The sequence below is a fragment of the Coregonus clupeaformis genome, chromosome 12, assembly GCF_020615455.1.
Source record: "Coregonus clupeaformis isolate EN_2021a chromosome 12, ASM2061545v1, whole genome shotgun sequence".
Taxonomy (NCBI): Eukaryota; Metazoa; Chordata; class Actinopteri; order Salmoniformes; family Salmonidae; genus Coregonus; species Coregonus clupeaformis.
In genome coordinates, this window is record NC_059203.1 from 4,088,632 (window position 1) to 4,108,539 (window position 19,908).

At 47.1% G+C, this 19,908-nt stretch overlaps 1 protein-coding gene across 4 annotated transcripts in view; it reads right to left on the bottom strand.

Annotated features, from left to right (window-relative positions):
• Nucleotides 1-434: 434 nt before the first annotated feature.
• The window catches only part of LOC121577918 (poly(rC)-binding protein 3-like), a 164,656-nt gene continuing 145,182 nt past the window's right edge, over nucleotides 435-19,908 (bottom strand). The window contains exons 12-14 of one of the 4 annotated variants that reach the window (XM_041891906.2): nucleotides 15,364-15,416; nucleotides 4,684-4,853; nucleotides 435-1,587 (exon numbers count right to left, since the gene is read on the bottom strand). In XM_041891906.2, the coding sequence (XP_041747840.1) occupies nucleotides 1,185-1,587; nucleotides 4,684-4,853; nucleotides 15,364-15,416 (626 nt within the window). In that variant the 3' untranslated portion in view covers nucleotides 435-1,184. Of the gene's footprint in view, nucleotides 1,588-1,683; nucleotides 1,940-4,683; nucleotides 4,854-15,363; nucleotides 15,447-19,908 lie in introns of those variants that run through there. The other 3 variants (XM_041891904.2, XM_041891903.2, XM_045223667.1) reach the window with 3 other exon arrangements.

Genomic DNA, 19,908 nt, shown 5'->3' on the forward strand with positions numbered 1-19,908 from the left:
CTCACCCCTCATCCCTCACCCCTCATCTCTCACCCCTCACCCCTCATCCCTCACCCCTCATCCCTCACCCCTCATCCCTCACCCCTCACCCCTCATCCCTCACCCCTCACCCCTCATCCTCATCCCTCACCCCTCATCCCTCACCCCTCATCCCTCACCCCTCATCCCTCATTCTAAGAGGGGTTTAGCTGTTTAAATCCATGTACCCTGCTTCTAGCGTGTTAAAATATTCTTTAAATTGACATATCAGATGTGGAAAAACACTTTTTCTCTATTCAACAAAAACATAATGTTGCTAAAAACCTTGCTTTAGTAGGAGATACCACTTCTGTGGTGAGAGAGGAGGAAATAACTTATTTAGTCAAAACTCAGGACAGGAAGGAAGAAAAGTATTAGTTGTCTTAGTAGTAGTACCTGGAGCCATTTACCCCCCAAAAAACAAACATTTTATTGTAAAAGTAATACTTGTCATAATAAATTAAATAAATTAAACAACACATTTCAACTAAAATGTGACAAAAAAACAAACATATTTTGTCATAAAAAAAAAAAACTGAGAGTTGTATAAAGGAAGGAACACACATCATTGTATAAAAGCTGATTCAGGAACATACAGTCGAGCATCAGTCACCAGTGTTTAAATGTATAAACTCATTGTGGGAATATTTCATTATAAGTCAATAATAAATAAAAGCAGTACTGTAGAAGAAAAGGACGGTGAGAAGAGTTAAGTTAAGAATAGTCTACGGATGCATCCCAAATGGCACCCTTTTCCCTTTATAGTGCACTACTTTTGACCAGAGCCCTAGAACCCTAGAGCCCCATGAGCTCTGGTCAACAGAAGTGCACTATAAAGGGAAAAAATGGTGCCATTTGAAAAGCAGCCTATGGCTTGATAGGCTTCCTCGGCCTGACAACATAAATATAGCTATCTATACAAGCCAATCCAGAGTTCCTCCTAGTGTATTGTAGATAAGGGCTAAAGAAGCTACAAAACAAAATGGATGGATAGTCTCTAAAATGTACTACACAACTACATCATCAGGCGAGAAGAGAGAGGAGGAATAGAAGAAAAAGAACAATCCTTCCCTCCATTCTTCCCCCTTTCTTTCTTGTCTCAGGGACGGAGGTGAGAGCTGGAGAGAAGGATGGAGTGATGGATGGAGGGATGGAGACGGACGTCATCAGTACGGCGCAAACTTCTGTCTATCCGGTTTCTTCCCGATCCCGTTGGCTGAGGAGATCTTTGCCGTGTAGGAGATCTGGGCCTGGGCCTGGGCTCCAGCGGCGGCGGCTGCATTGGCGGCAGGGTTGGATAAAGCCAGGAAGGGTACAGATTGGATGGATTTCATGGATTGCATTCCAAGGAGGCTGGAGAGGGGGAGGGCCCCATAGGGGTGGGTGCCCATCATGGGGACTGCAGCGTGGGGGTGGGAGTGGGACATGCCAGGGCAGCCCATGGCAGCCAGGGTGGCAGCAGCCACGGCTGAAGACTGGGCTGGGGAGGGCGGTTGGGTGTAGGTCATGGTGAGGTCAGCAGGGGTCGACATGGAGGAAGACTGGGCGGTGGATTTGGCGGTCTCTAAACTGCACAGGGGGGATAGGAGGAGGAGGAGGAGGAGGAGGAGGAGGAGGAAGAGGAGGAGGAGGAGGAGGAGGAAGAGGAAGAGGGGGGATTGGAGGTGTAGGGAGGGAAGGAGGGAGGAGGGAGTAGGAAGTAACGGATGGAAAAGGGTTAGAATGTTAAATAAATAAAAGACATGTTAAAGAAAGAAATTGAGTGAAATTAAATAAATAAAATCAAAAAGGAGATAAAAATTCCAAATCATAAAAGAGGTGTGTTTTGCTGGAGGTTGCAACAGATTATTTGAGGGGGGATCTTTTTGACTCTCATGGGGGGAGCGGGTGCTATAAGTCAGGGTGATGGCTTGGGTAGGGGCTTGGGTAAGGGAAACACAAATAAGTTCAAAGTTCATTAGGATTTTCCTTATTCTGTAAAGGATCAAAGATACATATTGCATTTGTCAATATGTAAATAAATATTACATTTTAGCAGACGCTCTTATCCAGAGCAACGTACAGTTAGTGAGTGCATACATTATTTTTATATAATTTTTCATACTGGCCCCCCGTGGGAATCGAACCCACAATCCTGCCGTTGCAAACACCATGCTCTACCAACTGAGCTACATCCCTGCCGGCCATTCCCTCCACTACCCTGGATATTGCTGGGCCAATTGTGCGCCGCCCCATGGGTCTCCCGGTCGATGCCGGCTACGACAGAGCCTGGATTCAAACCAGGATCTCTAGTGGCACAGCTAGCATTGCGATGCAGTGCCTTAGACCACTGCGCATATTGCATTTGAATTGTCTGTGTGAATACAATGTGTAAGCACCGTGTAATACAGTCTAATATACAGTGTATCATGTCTAATGCAGCATGACTACAGTATGTGTTTTTTAGGGTAGAATCAATGATAGCTTGGAATGACCAACTGGCCCTACAGTCAAATCTTTGTTCTTTGTAGAAATGGGGTATGTTCAAAATTCTGCACTTTTCAACTGCCTTTTCAACACTTGGTAACAGACAGAGTGAGTGAACGATCTAGTCTGACATCTCTGCTGATTGGAGGGGAGAGGACCTCTGAGAGAAGTCACACAACATGAATAATCATAACAAGATAAAAGAGTTGATTTAATCAGTGTGTTAACGCATTATTGTCATACTTGACAGTTTTAGTACATACTTCAAATGTGTTGCTAGTTTTCTTATAGTACGAGCTGTTGAAATGAATGGGCAACGTTACGTTAAAAAAAGATTAAACAAATCTGTAATCTGTGGAGTTAGATAAAAGTTAAGACTGTCATGAAGCACCAATCCCCCCGACAACGATGAGACAGCCTATAGGGAGGAGGTCAGAGACCTGGCCGTGTGGTGCCAGGATAACAACCTCTCCCTCTACGTGATCAAGACAAAGGAGATTATTGTAAACCACAGGAAAAAGAGGACCGAGTAGTGGAGCAGGTTGAGAGCTTCAAGTTCCTTGGTGTCCACATCATCCTCTGTAGCTCAGCTGGTAGAGCATGGCGCTTGTAACACCAGGGTAGTGGGTTCAATCCCCGGGACCACCCATACACAAAAATGTATGCACGCATGACTGTATGTCGCTTTGGATAAAAGCGTCTGCTAAATGGCATATTATTAAACTATCATGGTCCAAACACACCAGGACAGTCGTGAACAGGGCACGAAAAAGCCTATTCCCCCTCAGGAGACAGAAAATATTTTGCATGGGTCCTCAGATCCTCAAAGAGTTATACAGCTGCACCATCGAGAGCATTGTGACTGGTTGCATCACTGCCTGGTAAGACAACTGCTCTGCCTCCGACCGCAAGGCACTACAGAGGGTAGTGCGTACGGCCCAGTACATCACTGGGGCCGTGCTCCCTGCCATCCATTACCTCTATACCAGGCGGTGTCAGAGAAAGGCCCTAAAAATTGTCAAAGACTCCAGACACCCTAGTCATAGACTGTTCTCTCTGCTACTGGACAGCAAGTGGTACCGGAGCGCCAAGTCTAGGTCCAAAAGGCTTCTTAACAGCTTCTACTCCCAAGCCATAAGACTCCTGAACAGCTAATCAAATGGCTACCCGGACTATTTACATTGTCCCCTCTCCCCTCTTTTACGCTGCTGCTACTCTGTTTATTATTTATGCATAGTCACTACATGTACATATTACCTCAATTACCTCGACTAACCTGTGCCCCCGCACATTGACTCTGTATCGGTACCCCCTGTATATAGCCTCCCTACTGTTATTTCACATTGACTCTGTACCGGTACCCCCTGTATATAGCCTCCCTACTGTTATTTCACATTGACTCTGTACCGGTACCCCCTGTATATAGCCTCCCTACTGTTATTTCACATTGACTCTGTATCGGTACCCCCTGTATATAGCCTCCCTACTGTTATTTCACATTGACTCTGTACCGGTACCCCCTGTATATAGCCTCCCTACTGTTATTTCACATTGACTCTGTACCGGTACCCCCTGTATATAGCCTCCCTACTGTTATTTCACATTGACTCTGTACCGGTACCCCCTGTATATAGCCTCCCTACTGTTATTTCACATTGACTCTGTACCGGTACCCCCTGTATATTGCCTCGCTACTGTTATTTTTTAGTTATCTATTTTTTACTTAACACCTTTCTTTCTTAAAACTGCATTGTTTGTTAAGGGCTTGTAAGTAAGCATTTCACTGTAAGGTCTACACCTGTTGTATTCGGCGCATGTGACAATTTTTGTTGTTGGATTTGAAGCAGTGAAATGTCCCCTTGTATCATGAGTAGGGCCTGACCAGGGTCATGTTCATTAGGCACCGAACCAAATAAAATGTGCTGAAACAAGGAGGGACTACCTGGACTTGTCCAATAGGAAAGGCCTATTTTCATTTTCCGTTGCAAAACATATTGGAAACATTTTCTTCTGTTTTTTGTGCCTACTGAACACGGCCCAGGAAACCCTGAGTGGTGCCAGAGTTATAATATATAATAATAAATAGACACGTTTATCCAAAATGACTTACAGTCATGAGTGCATATATTTTACGAACCCACTACCCTGTTGTTAGAAGCTCTACCAACTGAGCTACAAAGGACCAGAGCTTTCTCTTACCAGGAGGTGATGAGGTATTGGGCAAGATTGATAGAGATGGGGGTCCCTGTGATGGTGACGTGCCTCTCGCTGGTGCTGTCCAGCTGGCTACCAATCTTTATCTGAGCCCCTGACACCTGGCGGATCTCATTGATCTTGGTGCCCTGGCGCCCGATGATGGAGCCGATGAGCTGGGGGTTAGAAAGAGGGGACCGTTAGGACGATTGTGTGTGAGGGTGTGTGAGGGTGTGTGAGGGTGTGTGAGGGTGTGTGAGGGTGTGTGAGGGTGTGTGAGGGTAATCTTGGTGCCCTGACGCCCGATGATGGAGCCGATGAGCTAAAGGAGGGACGTGAAGGAGACCATGGGAATCAGATCACATCGCTATCACAATAACCACAAAGAAGGAATTTAGTGTTGATAATACTAAACGTCCAGGGCTCACTTAATAAAAAAGAGACGTGAAGCTCAATGTGACATCCCAGGATAAAGGATACATTAAATATAAATGTAAAGGTTTGTGTATCATGGTTAACATTGTCTTGAAAAAAAACAAACATGCACTCGCTCTAACCTCATCATTTGTGTCTCAGAGCCTAACATATCTACCAGTAGAAAAGCCAATAACCTCACAAATCAGGGGTCAATTCCAATCCCTTACAAACACTACCGGTAGTCAATCTGTGCACTGCATCCAGCTAGACTCTAACTGCTATAGCTCATATATCCCTAGCCTAGATCCCTGAGGCTAAGTGACTATTGATTTCTCACCAAGGTAACTTCACAAGTGTATTGCCTTCTGGACACGAGCTAGTGCCTCTGTTTAGTGGTTACTGGAAACACAATAGGAAACAACTGGCAGAGATGACAAAATGAACGATAGAATGTGACTAGTAGTGACTGCTAAATAGTTAGTAAGTTGACCAAATAAACTACATGACCAAAAGTATGTGGACACCTGCTTATTGAACATCTCATTCCAAAATCATGGGCATTAATATGGAGTTGGTCCCCCTTTCGCTGCTATAACAGCCTCCACTCTTCCGGGAAGGCGATCCACTAGATGTTGGAATATTGCTGCGGTGACTTGCTTCCATTCAGCCACAAGAGCATTAGTGAGGTCGGGCACTGATGTTGGGCGATTATGCCTGGCTCGCAGTCAGCGTTCCAATTCATCCCAAAGGTGTTTGACGGGTTTGAGGTCAGGGCTCTGTGTAGGCCAGTCAAGTTCTTCCACACCGATATCGACAAACCATTTCTGTTATGAACATCACTTTGTGCATGGGAGCATTGTCATGCTGAAACAGGAAAGGGCCTTCCCCAAACTGTTGCCACAAAGTTGGAAGCATAGAATCGTCTAGAATGTAATTGTATGCTGTAGCGTTAAGATTTCCCTTGACTAGAACTAAGGGGCCTAGCCCGAACCATGAAAAACATCCCCAGACCATTATTCCTCCTCCACCAAACTTTGCAGTTGGCACTATGCATTGGGGCAGGTAGCGTTTTTCTGGCATCCGCCAAACCCAGATTTGTCCGTCGGACTGCCAGATGGTGAAGTGTGATTCATCACTCCAGAGAACGCGTTTCCACTGCTCCAGAGTCCAATGGCGGCGAGCTTTACACCACTCCCGCCGACACTTGGCATTGCACATGGTGATCTTAGATTTCATGAAGCTCCCGACAAACAGTTATTGTGCTGACGTTGCTTCCAGAGGCACTATTGGGACAAATTCACAATTTTTACGTGCTGTGCGCTTCAGCACTCGTCGGTCCTGTTCTGTGAGCTTGTGTGGCCTACAACTTCGCGGCTGAGCTGTTGTTGCTCCTACACTTTTCCACATCACAATAACAGCACTTACAGTTGACCGGGGCAGCTCTAGCAGGGCAGAAATTTGACAAACTGAGTTGTTGGAAAGGTGGCATCTTATAATGGTGCCATGTTGAAAGTCACTGAGCTCTTCATTATGGCCATTCTACTGCCAATGTTTGTCTATGGTGATTGAATGGCTGTGTGCTTGATTTCATATATCTGTCTTCAACGGGTTTTGTTGAAATAATTTGAAGGTGTGTCCACATACTTCTGTATATACAGTTGAAGTCGGAAGTTTTCATAACTTAGGTTGGAGTCATTAAAACTCATTTTTCAACCACTCCACAAATTTCTTGTTAACAAACTATAATCTTGGCAAGTCGGTTAGGAAATCTACTTTGTGCATGACACAGACAGATTTGTTTCACTTATAATTCACTGTGGGTCAGACGTTTACATACACTAAGTTGACTGTGCCTTTAAACAGCTTGGAAAATTCAAGAAAATTATGTCATGGCTTTAGAAGCTTCTGATAGGCTAATTGACATAATTTGAGTCAATTGGAGGGGTACCTGTGAATGTATTTCAAGGCCTACCTTCAAACTCAGTGGCTCTTTGCTTGACATCATGGGAAAATCAAAAGAAATCAGCCAAGACCTCAGAAAAAAACATTGTAGACCTCCACAAGTCTGGTTCATCCTTGGGAGCAATTTCCAAACGCCTGAAGGTACCACGTTCATCTGTACAAACAATAGTATGCAAGTATAAACACGATGGGACCGCGCAGCCGTCATACCGCTCAGGAAGGAGACGTGTTCTGTCTCCTAGAGATGAACCTACTTTAATGCGAAAAGTGCAAATCAATCCCAGAACAACAGCAAAGGACCTTGTGAAGATGCTGGAGGAAACAGGTACAAAAGTATTTATATCCACAGTAAAACTAGTCCTATATCGACATAACCTGAAAGGCCGCTCTGCAAGGAAGAAGCCACTGCTCCAAAACCGCCATAAGAAAGCCAGACTACAGTTTGCAATTGCACATGGGGATAAAGATTGTACTTTTTGGAGAAATGTCCTCTGGTCTGATGAAACAAAAATAGAACTGTTTGGCCATAATGACCATCGTTATGTTTGGAGGAAAAAGGTCAACGCTTGCAAGCCAAAGAACACCATCCCAACCGTGAAGCACGGGGGTGGCAGCATCATGCTGTGGGGGTGCTTTGCTGCAGGAGGGACTGGTGCACTTCACAAAATAGATGGCATCATGAGGAAGGAAAATTATGTGGATATATTGAAGCAACATCTCAAGACATCAGTCAGGAAGTTAAAGCTTTGTCGCAAATGGATCTTCCAAATGGACAATGACCCCAAGCAGACTTCCAAAGTTGTGGCAAAATGGCTTAAGGACAACAAGGTCAAGGTATTGGAGTGGCCATCACAAAGCCCTGACCTCAATCCTATAGAACTGAAAAAGCGTGTGCGAGCAAGGAGGCCTACAAACCTGACTCAGTTACACCAGCTCTGTCAGGAGGAATGGGCCAAAATTCACCCAACTTATTGTGGGAAGCTTGTGGAAGGCTACCCGAAACGTTTGACCCAAGTTAAACAATTTAAAGGCAATGCTACCAAATACTAATGGAGTGTATGTAAACTTCTGACCCACTGGGAATGTGATGAAAGAAATAAAAGGTTAAATAAATCATTCTCTCTACTATTATTCTGACATTTCACATTATTAAAATAAAGTGGTGATCCTAACTGGCAGGGAATTCTTACTAGGATTAACTTGTGAAAAAATGAGCTTAAATGTATTTGGCTAAGGTGTATGTAAACTTCCGACTTCAACTGTATAGTATAGCTACCCGGACTATCTGAATTGTTTTGCACTCACTTTTTTTGACTCATCACATACACTGCTGCTACTGTTTATAATCGGTCACTTTATTCCTGTGAGCTCCAAAAGTATTGGGACAGTGACACATTTTGGGTTGTTTTGGCTCTGTACTCCAGCACTTTGGATTTGAAATGATACAATGACTATGAGGTTAAAGTATTTTCATCCATATCGGGTGAAACTGTTTACAAAGTACAGCACTTTTTGTACATAGACCCCCCATTTTAGGGGACCAAAAGTATTGGGACAAATTCACTTACATGTGTATTAAAGTAGTCAAAAGTTTAGTATTTGGTCCCATATTCCTAGCACGCAATGACTACACCAAGCTTGTGACTTTAGACAAACTAGTTGGATGCATTTGCTGTTTGTTTTGGTTGTGTTTCAGATTATTTTGTGCCCAATAGACATGAATGGTAAATAATGTATTGTGTCATTTTGGACTCACTTATATTGTAAATAAGAATATAATATGTTTCTAAACACTTCTACATTAATGTGGATGCTACCATGGTTACGGATAATCCTGAATTAACCGTGAATAATGATGAATGGGAAAGTTACAGACTCACGAATATCATACCCCCAAGACATGCTAACCTCTCACTATTACAATAACAGGGGAGGTTAGCATTTTTTTTGTGGGTATGATATTTATGCCTCTGTCACTTTCTCTTTGTAATGGATAAGGGGTAATGAATAAGGGATAATGGACAACAGATAATGTATAAGGGATAAGAGATAATTGATAATGAATCAATGATAATGTATAAGAGATAAGATATAATGGATAATGGATAAGGGATAATGTATCCGTCACGGACAGCCAAACCCAATGTCAGAGATCAGGATCATACCTGGGTTCAAATACTACTTGAAAATATTTCAAATACTTTTAGCTTTTTGATCTAGTGCAGCTACAAACCACTGGGCACACACTGGTTGAATTAACGTTGTTTCCACGTCATCTCAATGAAATTATGTTGAACCAACGTGGACTAGATGTTGAATTGACATCTGTGTCCAGTGTGCCGGTACGTGAGGTTTGCAACTATTCTATTGGTTCCATTTAGCCAGGCTGTAAAGGCCACATACAGTATTTGAAATGACAAAAACATTTTTTGGAACCCTGACCTGAGGATAACCCCATCCAGTGTCAGGGCTGAGGCACTTGATGGAGGGGCCCTAATGTCAGGATTCAGGTGATGGAGGGGCCCTAATGTCAGGACCTAGATGATGGAGGGGCCCTAATGTCAGGATTCAGGTGATGGAGGGGCCCTAATGTCAGAACCTAGATGATGGAGGGGCCCTAATGGCAGGAGCCAGATGATGGAGGGGCCCTAATGTCAGGAGTCAGGCCACTGATCCAGAGAGAGTCCTGTGTCTCCCTGTCTGCCCATAGGGCTCTGGTCAAAAGTAGTGCACTTTATAAGGAATAGGGCGCCATTTGGGACATTGCCCCTGTCATGTCTGAGGCCTGGACAGTGATGACGCGACACCAACATGGACGTGTTGGCAGCTAGGCATGCTGTCTGATGGATAGACCATGAACCCGTTTTGTTCCCCCCTCACTCCTCTGCTCTCCTGTCCCCTCTCTCTCTCTCTCTCTCTCTCTCTCTCTCTCTCTCTCTCTCTCTCTCTCTCTGTCTACTATCACAAACATTCTCTTTCTCACCAGTCACCTGCTCACCCAGTGCCTGAACTGAACTGTTACCCCTTCCCTCTTTCTTTCGCTCCCCTTCACCCCTCCCTTCCTCCGCCTTCCCCACTACAGTCTATTAATGGCTTGCTGATTATTTGGGGCACTAAGCTAAGTGCCCACAGATGAGTGCCAGGTCTGAACCACTCTGTTTGACACACAGCACATGGGGTGTACCTACACCAAGCCAGCCTCCCATCTCTCTGGCTGTCTGACACACAACACAGGACTGTAGTTAAGTAGCTCCAGAAATCTGCACAGTGTTAGAAGGATGTGGAAACAGTGGAAACAGGGCTATTTTTGGGTGGATTCCCTGCTGCAGCTGTAATGTGAAAAAAAGCTTGTTATGTGGAACTGGTGAGCTGGAGGACGTCACAGCCCACCCTGGACACACACGCATGCATGCACGCAAGTACAAGCACACGTGTGCATACACACACACACACACACACACACACACACTCCCCCACCCAGATAGAGCCCCTCCAGGCCGAGGCTTAGTGCCTCTCTGTGGCTGCTGTTGTGTTTCTGTGCTCCAGTCTCTCTCTCTCTCTCTCTCTCTCTCTCTCTCTCTCTCTCTCTCTCTCTCTCTCTCTCTCTCTCTCTCTCTCTCTCTCTCTCTCTCTCTCTCTCTCTGTCTCTCTCTCTCTCTCTCTCTGTCTCTCTCTCTCTCTCTCTCTCTCTCTCTCTCTCTCTCTCTCTCTCTCTCTCTCTCTCTCTCTCTCTCTCTCTCTCTCTCTCTCTCTCTCTCTCTCTCTCTCTCTCTCTCTCTCTCTCTCTCTCTCTCTCTCTCTCTCTCTCTCTCTCTCGCTCTCTCTCTCTCTCTCTCTCTCTCTCTCTCTCTCTCTCTCTCTCTCTCTCTCTCTCTCTCTCTCTCTCTCTCTCTCTCTCTCTCTCTCTCTCTCTCTCTCTCTCTCTCTCTCTCTCTCTCTCTCTCTCTCTCTCTCTCTGTCTCTCTCTCTCTCTCTCTCTCTCTCTCTCTCTCTCTCTCTCTCTCTCTCTCTCTCTCTCTCTCTCTCTCTCTCTCTCTCTCTCTCTCTCTCTCTCTCTCTCTCTCTCTCTCTCTCTCTCTCTCTCTCTCCCTCTCTCTCCTGCTCTCTCTCTACCCCCTCTCTCTCTCTCTCTCTCCCCCTCTCTCTCTCTCTCTCTCCCGCTCTCTCTCTACCCCTCTCTCTCTCCTCTCTCTACCCCCTCTCTCTCTCCTGCTCTCTCTCTACCCCCTCTCTCTCGCTCTCTCTCTACCCCCTCTCTCTCCACACTCTCTCTCTACCCCCTCGCTCTCTCCCGCTCTCTCTCGCTCTCTCCTCTCTCTCCAGTCTCTCTCTACCCCCTCTCTCTCTCCTATCCTCTCTCAGAGAGAGAGAGAGAGAGAGAGAGAGAGAGAGAGAGAGAGTGGGTGGGGGCGTAAGAGAAGAAATTGAGTTGTGACCTTATCTAACAGGATTGACAACTTTATCAATCAGGGTTTTGACGCATGTTAGAACGTTGAATCTTTAATGCAGGCCTTCTGTAATGGAAGACCACAGAAACATAATGATGGAATGCCACACAATGGCCGTGTCTGAAAACGTTACCATCCATCAAGTCCTTGCTTCCTCTGTCGCTGTTTCCTCAGTTCCTATCAAAGCTCATTGGAGAAAGGGATCCAATGTCCCTCCCTCTGACTTCCTCCTCCAATGAGTTTTGAGAGGAATTTGGGAAGCAAGGACTTGATAGCTTGTAACGTTTTCAAACACAGCCCATACAGTGGGGAAAACAAGTATTTAGTCAGCCACCAATTGTGCAAGTTCTCCCACTTAAAAAGATGAGAGAGGCCTGTAATTTTCATCATAGGTACACGTCAACTATGACAGACAAATAAAAAATATAAAAAATCCAGAAAATCACATTGTAGGATTTTTAATGAATTTATTTGCAAATTATGGTGGAAAATAAGTATTTGGTCACCTACAAACAAGCAAGATTTCTGGCTCTCACAGACCTGTAACTTCTTCTTTAAGAGGCTCCTCTGTCCTCCACTCGTTACCTGTATTAATGGCACCTGTTTGAACTTGTTATCAGTATAAAAGACACCTGTCCACAACCTCAAACAGTCACACTCCAAACTCCACTATGGCCAAGACCAAAGAGCTGTCAAAGGACACAAGAAACAAAATTGTAGACCTGCACCAGGCTGGGAAGACTGAATCTGCAATAGGTAAGCAGCTTGGTTTGAAGAAATCAACTGTGGGAGCAATTATTAGGAAATGGAAGACATACAAGACCACTGATAATCTCCCTCGATCTGGGGCTCCACGCAAGATCTCACCCCGTGGGGTCAAAATGATCACAAGAACGGTGAGCAAAAATCCCAGAACCACACAGGGGGACCTAGTGAATGACCTGCAGAGAGCTGGGACCAAAGTAACAAAGCCTAACATCAGTAACACACTACGCCGCCAGGGACTCAAATCCTGCAGTGCGAGACGTGTCCCCCTGCTTAAGCCAGTACATGTCCAAGCCCGTCTGAAGTTTGCTAGAGTGCATTTGAATGATCCAGAAGAGGATTGGGAGAATGTCATATGGTCAGATGAAACCAAAATAGAACTTTTTGGTAAAAACTCAACTCGTCGTGTTTGGAGGACAAAGAATGCTGAGTTGCATCCAAAGAACACCATACCTACTGTGAAGCATGGGGGTGGAAACATCATGCTTTGGGGCTGTTTTTCTGCAAAGGGACCAGGACGACTGATCCGTGTAAAGGAAAGAATGAATGGGGCCATGTATCGTGAGATTTTGAGTGAAAACCTCCTTCCATCAGCAAGGGCATTGAAGATGAAACGTGGCTGGGTCTTTCAGCATGACAATGATCCCAAACACACCGCCGGGCAACGAAGGAGTGGCTTCGTAAGAAGCATTTCAAGGTCCTGGAGTGGCCTAGCCAGTCTCCAGATCTCAACCCCATAGAAAATCTTTGGAGGGAGTTGAAAGTCTGTGTTGCCCAGCAACAGCCCCAAAACATCACTGCTCTATAGGAGATCTGCATGGAGGAATGGGCCAAAACACCAGCAACAGTGTGTGAAAACCTTGTGAAGACTTACAGAAAACGTTTGACCTGTGTCATTGCCAACAAAGGGTATATAACAAAGTATTGAGAAACTTTTGCTTTTGACCAAATACTTATTTTCCACCATAATTTGCAAATAAATTCAATAAAAATCCTACAATGTGATTTTCTGGATTTTTTTTCCTCATTTTGTCTGTCATAGTTGACGTGTACCTATGATGAAAATTACAGGCCTCTCTCATCTTTTTAAGTGGGAGAACTTGCACAATTGGTGGCTGACTAAATACTTTTTTTCCCCCACTGTATATTAACTGGGCCGTGGAGTGTGCTGGGCTGTGGAGGGCCTGGGATAGGCTGAGGTAGTGACGGCTGAGCTGGGGAGGGGGTAAGCTGGGGTAGTGACGGCTGAGCTGGGGTGGGGCTGGGGTAGGCTGAGGTAGTGACAGCTGAGCTGGGTAGGGGGTAAGCTGGGGTAGTGACGGCTGAGCTGGGGTGGGGCTGGGGTAGGCTGAGGTAGTGACAGCTGAGCTGGGTAGGGGGTAAGCTGAGGTAGTGACGGCTGAGCTGGGGTGGGGCTGGGGTAGGCTGAGGTAGTGACAGCTGAGCTGGGTAGGGGGTAAGCTGGGGTAGTGACAGCTGAGCTGGGGAGGGGCTGGGGTAGGCTGAGGTAGTGACAGCTGAGCTGGGGAGGGGGTAGGCTGAGGTAGTGACAGCTGAGCTGGGGAGGGGCTGGGGTAGGCTGAGGTAGTGACGGCTGAGCTGGGGAGGGGGTAGGCTGAGATAGTGACAGCTGAGCTGGGGAGGGGGTAAGCTGGGGTAGTGACGGCTGAGCTGGGGTAGGGCTGGGGTAGGCTGAGGTAGTGACGGCTGAGCTGGGGAGGGGGTAGGCTGAGGTAGTGACAGCTGAGCTGGGGAGGGGGTAAGCTGGGGTAGTGACGGCTGAGCTGGGGAGGGGCTGGGGTAGGCTGAGGTAGTGACGGCTGAGCTGGGGGAGGGGTAAGCCGGGTAGTGACGGCTGAGCTGGGGTGGGGCTGGGGTAGGCTGAGGTAGTGACAGCTGAGCTGGCGAGGGGGTAGGCTGAGGTAGTGACGGCTGAGCTGGGGTAGGCTGGGGTGGTGATGGCTGAGCTGGGGAGGGGCTGGGGTAGGCTGAGGTAGTGACGGCTGAGCTGGGGAGGGGCTGGGGTAGGCTGAGGTAGTGACGGCTGAGCTGGGGAGGGGGTAGGCTGGGGTAGTGACGGCTGAGCTGGGAGGGGCTGGGGTAGTGACGGCTGAGCTGGGGAGGGGCTGGGGTAGGCTGGGGTAGTGACGGCTGAGCTGGGGAGGGGGTAGGCTGGGGTAGTGACGGCTGAGCTGGGGAGGGGCTGGGGTAGGCTGAGGTAGTGACAGCTGAGCTGGGGAGGGGGTAGGCTGAGGTAGTGACGGCTGAGCTGGGGTAGGCTGAGGTAGTGACGGCTGAGCTGGGGAGGGGGTAAGCTGGGGTAGTGACGGCTGAGCTGGGGAGGGGGTAAGCTGGGGTAGTGACAGCTGAGCTGGGGAGGGGGTAGGCTGAGGTAGTGACGGCTGAGCTGGGGAGGGCTCTTGCTGAAAGCCCTCTGGTTGCCTTATTTACTGCTGTGTTGTGACAGCACAGATCCTCTCAGCATGTCAGACATCATGACTGGATTTAGTTCAGACTCATAGAGCTCCGCTGAGACTTATTGATGGACAGACAGGAGAGAGAGAGGGAGAGAGAGAGAGAGAGAGAGAGAGAGAGGGGGTGGGAGCGAGAGGGGGAGGGAGAGAGAGGGGGAGAGAGAGAGAGAGAGAGAGAGAGAGAGAGAGAGAGAGAGAGAGAGAGAGAGAGAGAGAGAGAGAGAGAGAGAGAGAGAGAGAGAGAGAGAGAGAGAGAGAGAGAGGTGAGTGAGAGCAAGAGAAAGAGAGAGAGAGAGAGAGAGAGGTGAGTGAGAGCAAGAGAAAGAGAGAGAGATGATGTCATTATGATGTCATCTCAAACAGTTTTGCCCAGTTTTGCCCATTTGATTAGAGGCAACATTGGAATGAATCAGAGAACAGCAGTGGAAAGAGGTGTCTGACTGACTGAATTATAATATGTTCAGGTCTGTTATGTGGCAATGTTTCTTACATAGCAAACTAAGTATTGCTAGCTAAACTTACATCATTTGGAATGTGCAGCTCCTGTGATGTAGTCTGTGTGTCTGTGTGTCTGTGTGTCTGTGTGTCTGTGTGTCTGTCTGTGTGGCAGTGTTTCTTACATCATTAGGAATGAGTAGCTCCTGTGAAGTGGTCTGGGAATTGGACTCCATTCCTGCTGGGATATAAGAGAGGTAACTAAACCCTAGGGAAATCACACAGGTAATTAAAACATGGCAAATCCCATGGTCAATTATCACATGGCAAATCCCATGGTCAATTATAACATGGCAAAATCACACTGTAAAACATACTGCATTTTCCAGTAAAAAACCCAATTATATAATGGAAATAACACATTACAACATGTCACAAACACTTCTATATGCTCTATATGCTGGTGATCAATCTCCTGGTGGATACCTTCACCTCTCTGAAACATGTTCAGTGTGGAAGTGTGAAGAACTGGTTTTGAACCTAGGTCTCCCGAGTGGCGCGGTGTTCTAAGGCACTGCATCGCATTGCTAGCTGTGCCACTAGAGATCCTGGTTCAAATCCAGGCTCTGTCGTAGCCGGCCGTGACCGGGAGACCCATGGGGCGGCGCACAATTGGCCCAGGGTAGGGGAGGGAATGGCCGGCAGGGATGTAGCTCAGTTGGTAGAGCATGGTGTTTGCAATGCCAGGGTTGTGGGTTCGATTCTCACGGGGGTCCAGAATGGAAAAAATATAATAATGTATGCACTAAATGTAAGTCGCTCTGGATAAGCGCGTCTGCTAAATGACTAAAATGTAAAAATATAATCTGCATGCCTCAAGACTTCCTAGGCATTGCTTGGGGAGTTAACGCAAGTCTTTACAGATGCTGTATCTTAATCTGACCCAGTTTTTCACAGCAGGAAAATTATCCTGCAGCAACAGGAAATGTGAATTTTATGTGGATTATAATTAATGCATTATTTTTGTAGGGATAGATACATTCTTAGGGCAAATCAAATGGAAATTACAAACTTTAGAAGCCTTTTTAAACCATGAAAACAATACAAGTTAGCATTTCCCGCTATACAGGAAAATTCCTGCAACAGGATGATCAAATTAAGCTACGGCATCTGTTCGCAAGACTTTATGCTACTATTCCTGCTCTGTTTCTACTCCTCTGTTTCTAGTCTTCCTCTCCTGTTCACCTCAGGGATGGGATATGTAGCTTGGCGTTCTAAACAGACTGTGCTTTTTAATAGCTGTAGCACTGCCTTGACTGATGAGCTTTTTACCTGCAACATAATAGAACCTCCCATCCACCCTCTTCTCTCTCTTTCTCCTCTCCTCTCCTCTCCTCTCCTCTCCTCTCCTCTCCTCTCCTCTCCTCTCCTCTCCTCTCCTCTCCTCTCCTCTCCTCTCCTCTCCTCTCCTCTCCTCTCATCTCCTCTCTTTCTCCTCTCCTCTCCTCTCCTCTCCTCTCCTCTCCTCTCCTCTCCTCTCCTCTCCTCTCCCTCTCCTCTCCTCTCCTCTCCTCTCCTCTCCCCTCCCTCCCTCTCCCTCCTCTCCTCTCCTCTCCTCTCCCTCTCCTCTCCTCTCCTCTCCTCTCCTCTCCTCTCCTCTCTCTCTCCTCTCCTCTCTCTCCTCTCCTCTCCTCTCCTCTCCTCTCCTCTCTCTCCTCTCCTCTCCTCTCTCTCCTTTCTCCTCTCCTCTCCTCTCCTCTCCTCTCCTCTCCTCTCCTCTCCCTCTCCTCTCCTCTCCTCTCCTCTCCTCTCCTCTCCTCTCCTCTCCTCTCCTCTCCTCTCCTCTCCTCTCCTCTCCTCTCCTCTCCTCTCTATCATTCTTCTCTATCCCTGCTTAAGCTACAGACAGTGGAAGCTATTATTGTGTTGCTATTATGCATTTTGAAGCGTATAAAGAAACACTTTTATTCATTTTGAAGCCTGTAAAGAAACACCATTATGCATTTCAAGCGTGTAAATAAACAACAAAAACATAATTCAAGCACTCTCTCTACATTGAAGTACTGTATATGTTTAGCTGACACAACACGCTTCTCGTTTATTTCAATAGATCTCTGTTGTGCTTCTACAGTGCGGACTGACTGATTCTGTCATCGTCAATACATCTTTATTATGATGAGGCATGTCTGTCTGGAGATCATCTGAAGAAGAGCAGGGAAGGAGGAAAAACTGCTTCCTCATCTATTGACAAAAGAAAGCTCCTCTTTGGCTCCTTTTGAAATATGTAAAGGACTGTTAAAGCCTGTCTGTGTCTCAAATGGCACCCTATTCCCTATGTATGGCACCCTATGCACCCTAATCCCTATGTATTGCACCCTATTCCCTATGTATGGCACCCTATTCCCTATGTATTGCACCCTATTCCCTATGTATGGCACCCTATTCCCTATGTATTGCACCCTATTCCCTATGTATTGCACCCTATTCCCTATGTATTGCACCCTATTCCCTATGTATTGCACCCTATTCCCTATGTATTGCACCCTATTCCCTATGTATTGCACCCTATTCCCTATGTATTGCACCCTATTCCCTATGTATTGCACCCTATTCCCTATGTATTGCACCCTATTCCCTATGTATTGCACCCTATTCCCTATGTATTGCACCCTATTCCCTATGTATGGCACCCTATGCACCCTAATCCCTATGTATTGCACCCTATTCCCTATGTATTGCACCCTATTCCCTATATATTGCACCCTATTCCCTATGTATTGCACCCTATTCCCTATGCATTGCACCCTATTCCCTATGTATTGCACCCTATTCCCTATGTATGGCACCCTATTCCTATTCATTACTTTTGACCAGAGCCCTAGCACTATGAAGGGAATACGGTACTATTTGGGACGCAGGCGGTGAAATCCTTGGGAGAAGAGAGGAGAGCTCTCCTGGCCCTTTTCCCCCATCTGTGTCTGTCCCTGCCTTGACCAGTTCTAATCTACACATACCATATGGACCATGGACGGACAGGTCTGGAGCTAACATACAGTAGAGGGAGAATGGAAGCCATATAGACCTATTTTTCCTCTGATTCAGATGGGCTTTCTAGACTCTGAGGGTTCTTTAAAGGGACTGGATTCAGATGGGCTTTCTAGACTCTGAGGGTTCTTTAAAGGGACTGGATTCAGATGGGCTTTCTAGACTCTGAGGGTTCTTTAAAGTGACTGGATTCAGATGGGCTTTCTAGACTCTGAGGGTTCTTTAAAGGGACTGGATTCAGATGGGCTTTCCAGACTCTGAGGGTTCTTTAAAGGGACTGGATTCAGATGGGCTTTCTAGACTCTGAGGGTTCTTTAAAGGGACTGGATTCAGATGGGCTTTCTAGACTCTGAGGGTTCTTTAAAGGGACTGGATTCAGATGAGCTTTCTAGACTCTGAGGGTTCTTTAAAGGGACTAGATTCAGATGGGCTTTCTAGACTCTGAGGGTTCTTTAAAGGGACTGGATTCAGATGGGCTTTCTAGACTCTGAGGGTTCTTTAAAGGGACTGGATTCAGATGGGCTTTCTAGACTCTGAGGGTTCTTTAAAGGGACTAGATTCAGATGGGCTTTCTAGACTCTGAGGGTTCTTTAAAGGGACTGGATTCAGATGGGCTTTCTAGACTCTGAGGGTTCTTTAAAGGGACTGGATTCAGATGGGCTTTCTAGACTCTGAGGGTTCTTTAAAGGGACTAGATTCAGATGGGCTTTCCAGACTCTGAGGGTTCTTTAAAGGGACTGGATTAATGATAAATACAGGTGAAAACGTATCTATCTGATGGAAGAAATCATTAAATACCTCTCTTCCTGTCTCCCCCTCTACCTCTCTCCCTGTCTCCCCTCTACCTCTCTTCCTGTCTCCCCCTCTACCTCTCTCCCTGTCTCCCCTCTACCTCTCTTCCTGTCTCCCCCTCTACCTCTCTTCCTGTCTCCCCCTCTACCTCTCTTCCTGTCTCCCCTCTACCTCTCTTCCTGTCTCCCCCTCTACCTCTCTCCCTGTCTCCCCTCTACCTCTCTTCCTGTCTCCCCCTCTACCTCTCTCCCTGTCTCCCCCTCTACCTCTCTTCCTGTCTCCCCTCTACCTCTCTCCCTGTCTCCCCTCTACCTCTCTTCCTGTCTCCCCCTCTACCTCTCTTCCTTTCTCCCCCTCTACCTCTCTTCCTGTCTCCCCTCTACCTCTCTTCCTGTCTCCCCCTCTACCTCTCTTTCTGTCTCCCCTCTACCTCTCTTCCTGTCTCCCCCTCTACCTCTCTTCCTGTCTCCCCCTCTACCTCTCTTCCTGTCTACCACTCTACCTCTCTACCTGTTTCCCCCTCTACCTCTCTTCCTGTCTCCCCCTCTACCTCTCTTCCTGTCTCCCCCCTCCTCTCTTCCTGTCTCCCCCTCTACCTCTCTTCCTGTCTCCCCCTCTACCTCTCTTCCTGTCTACCACTCTACCTCTCTACCTGTTTCCCCCTCTACCTCTTTTTATGTCTCCCCCTTCCCTCCCTCCCTCCCTCCCTCCCTCCCTCCCTCCCTCCCTCCCTCCCTCCCTCCCTCCCTCCCTCCTCCCTCCCTCCCTCCCTCCCTCCCTCCTCCCTCCCTCCCTCCCTCCCTCCCTCCCTCCCTCCCTCCTCCCTCCCTCCCTCCCTCCCTCCCTCCCTCCCTGCCTCCCTGTCTACCTCCCTCCCTCCCTGTCTGCACCTC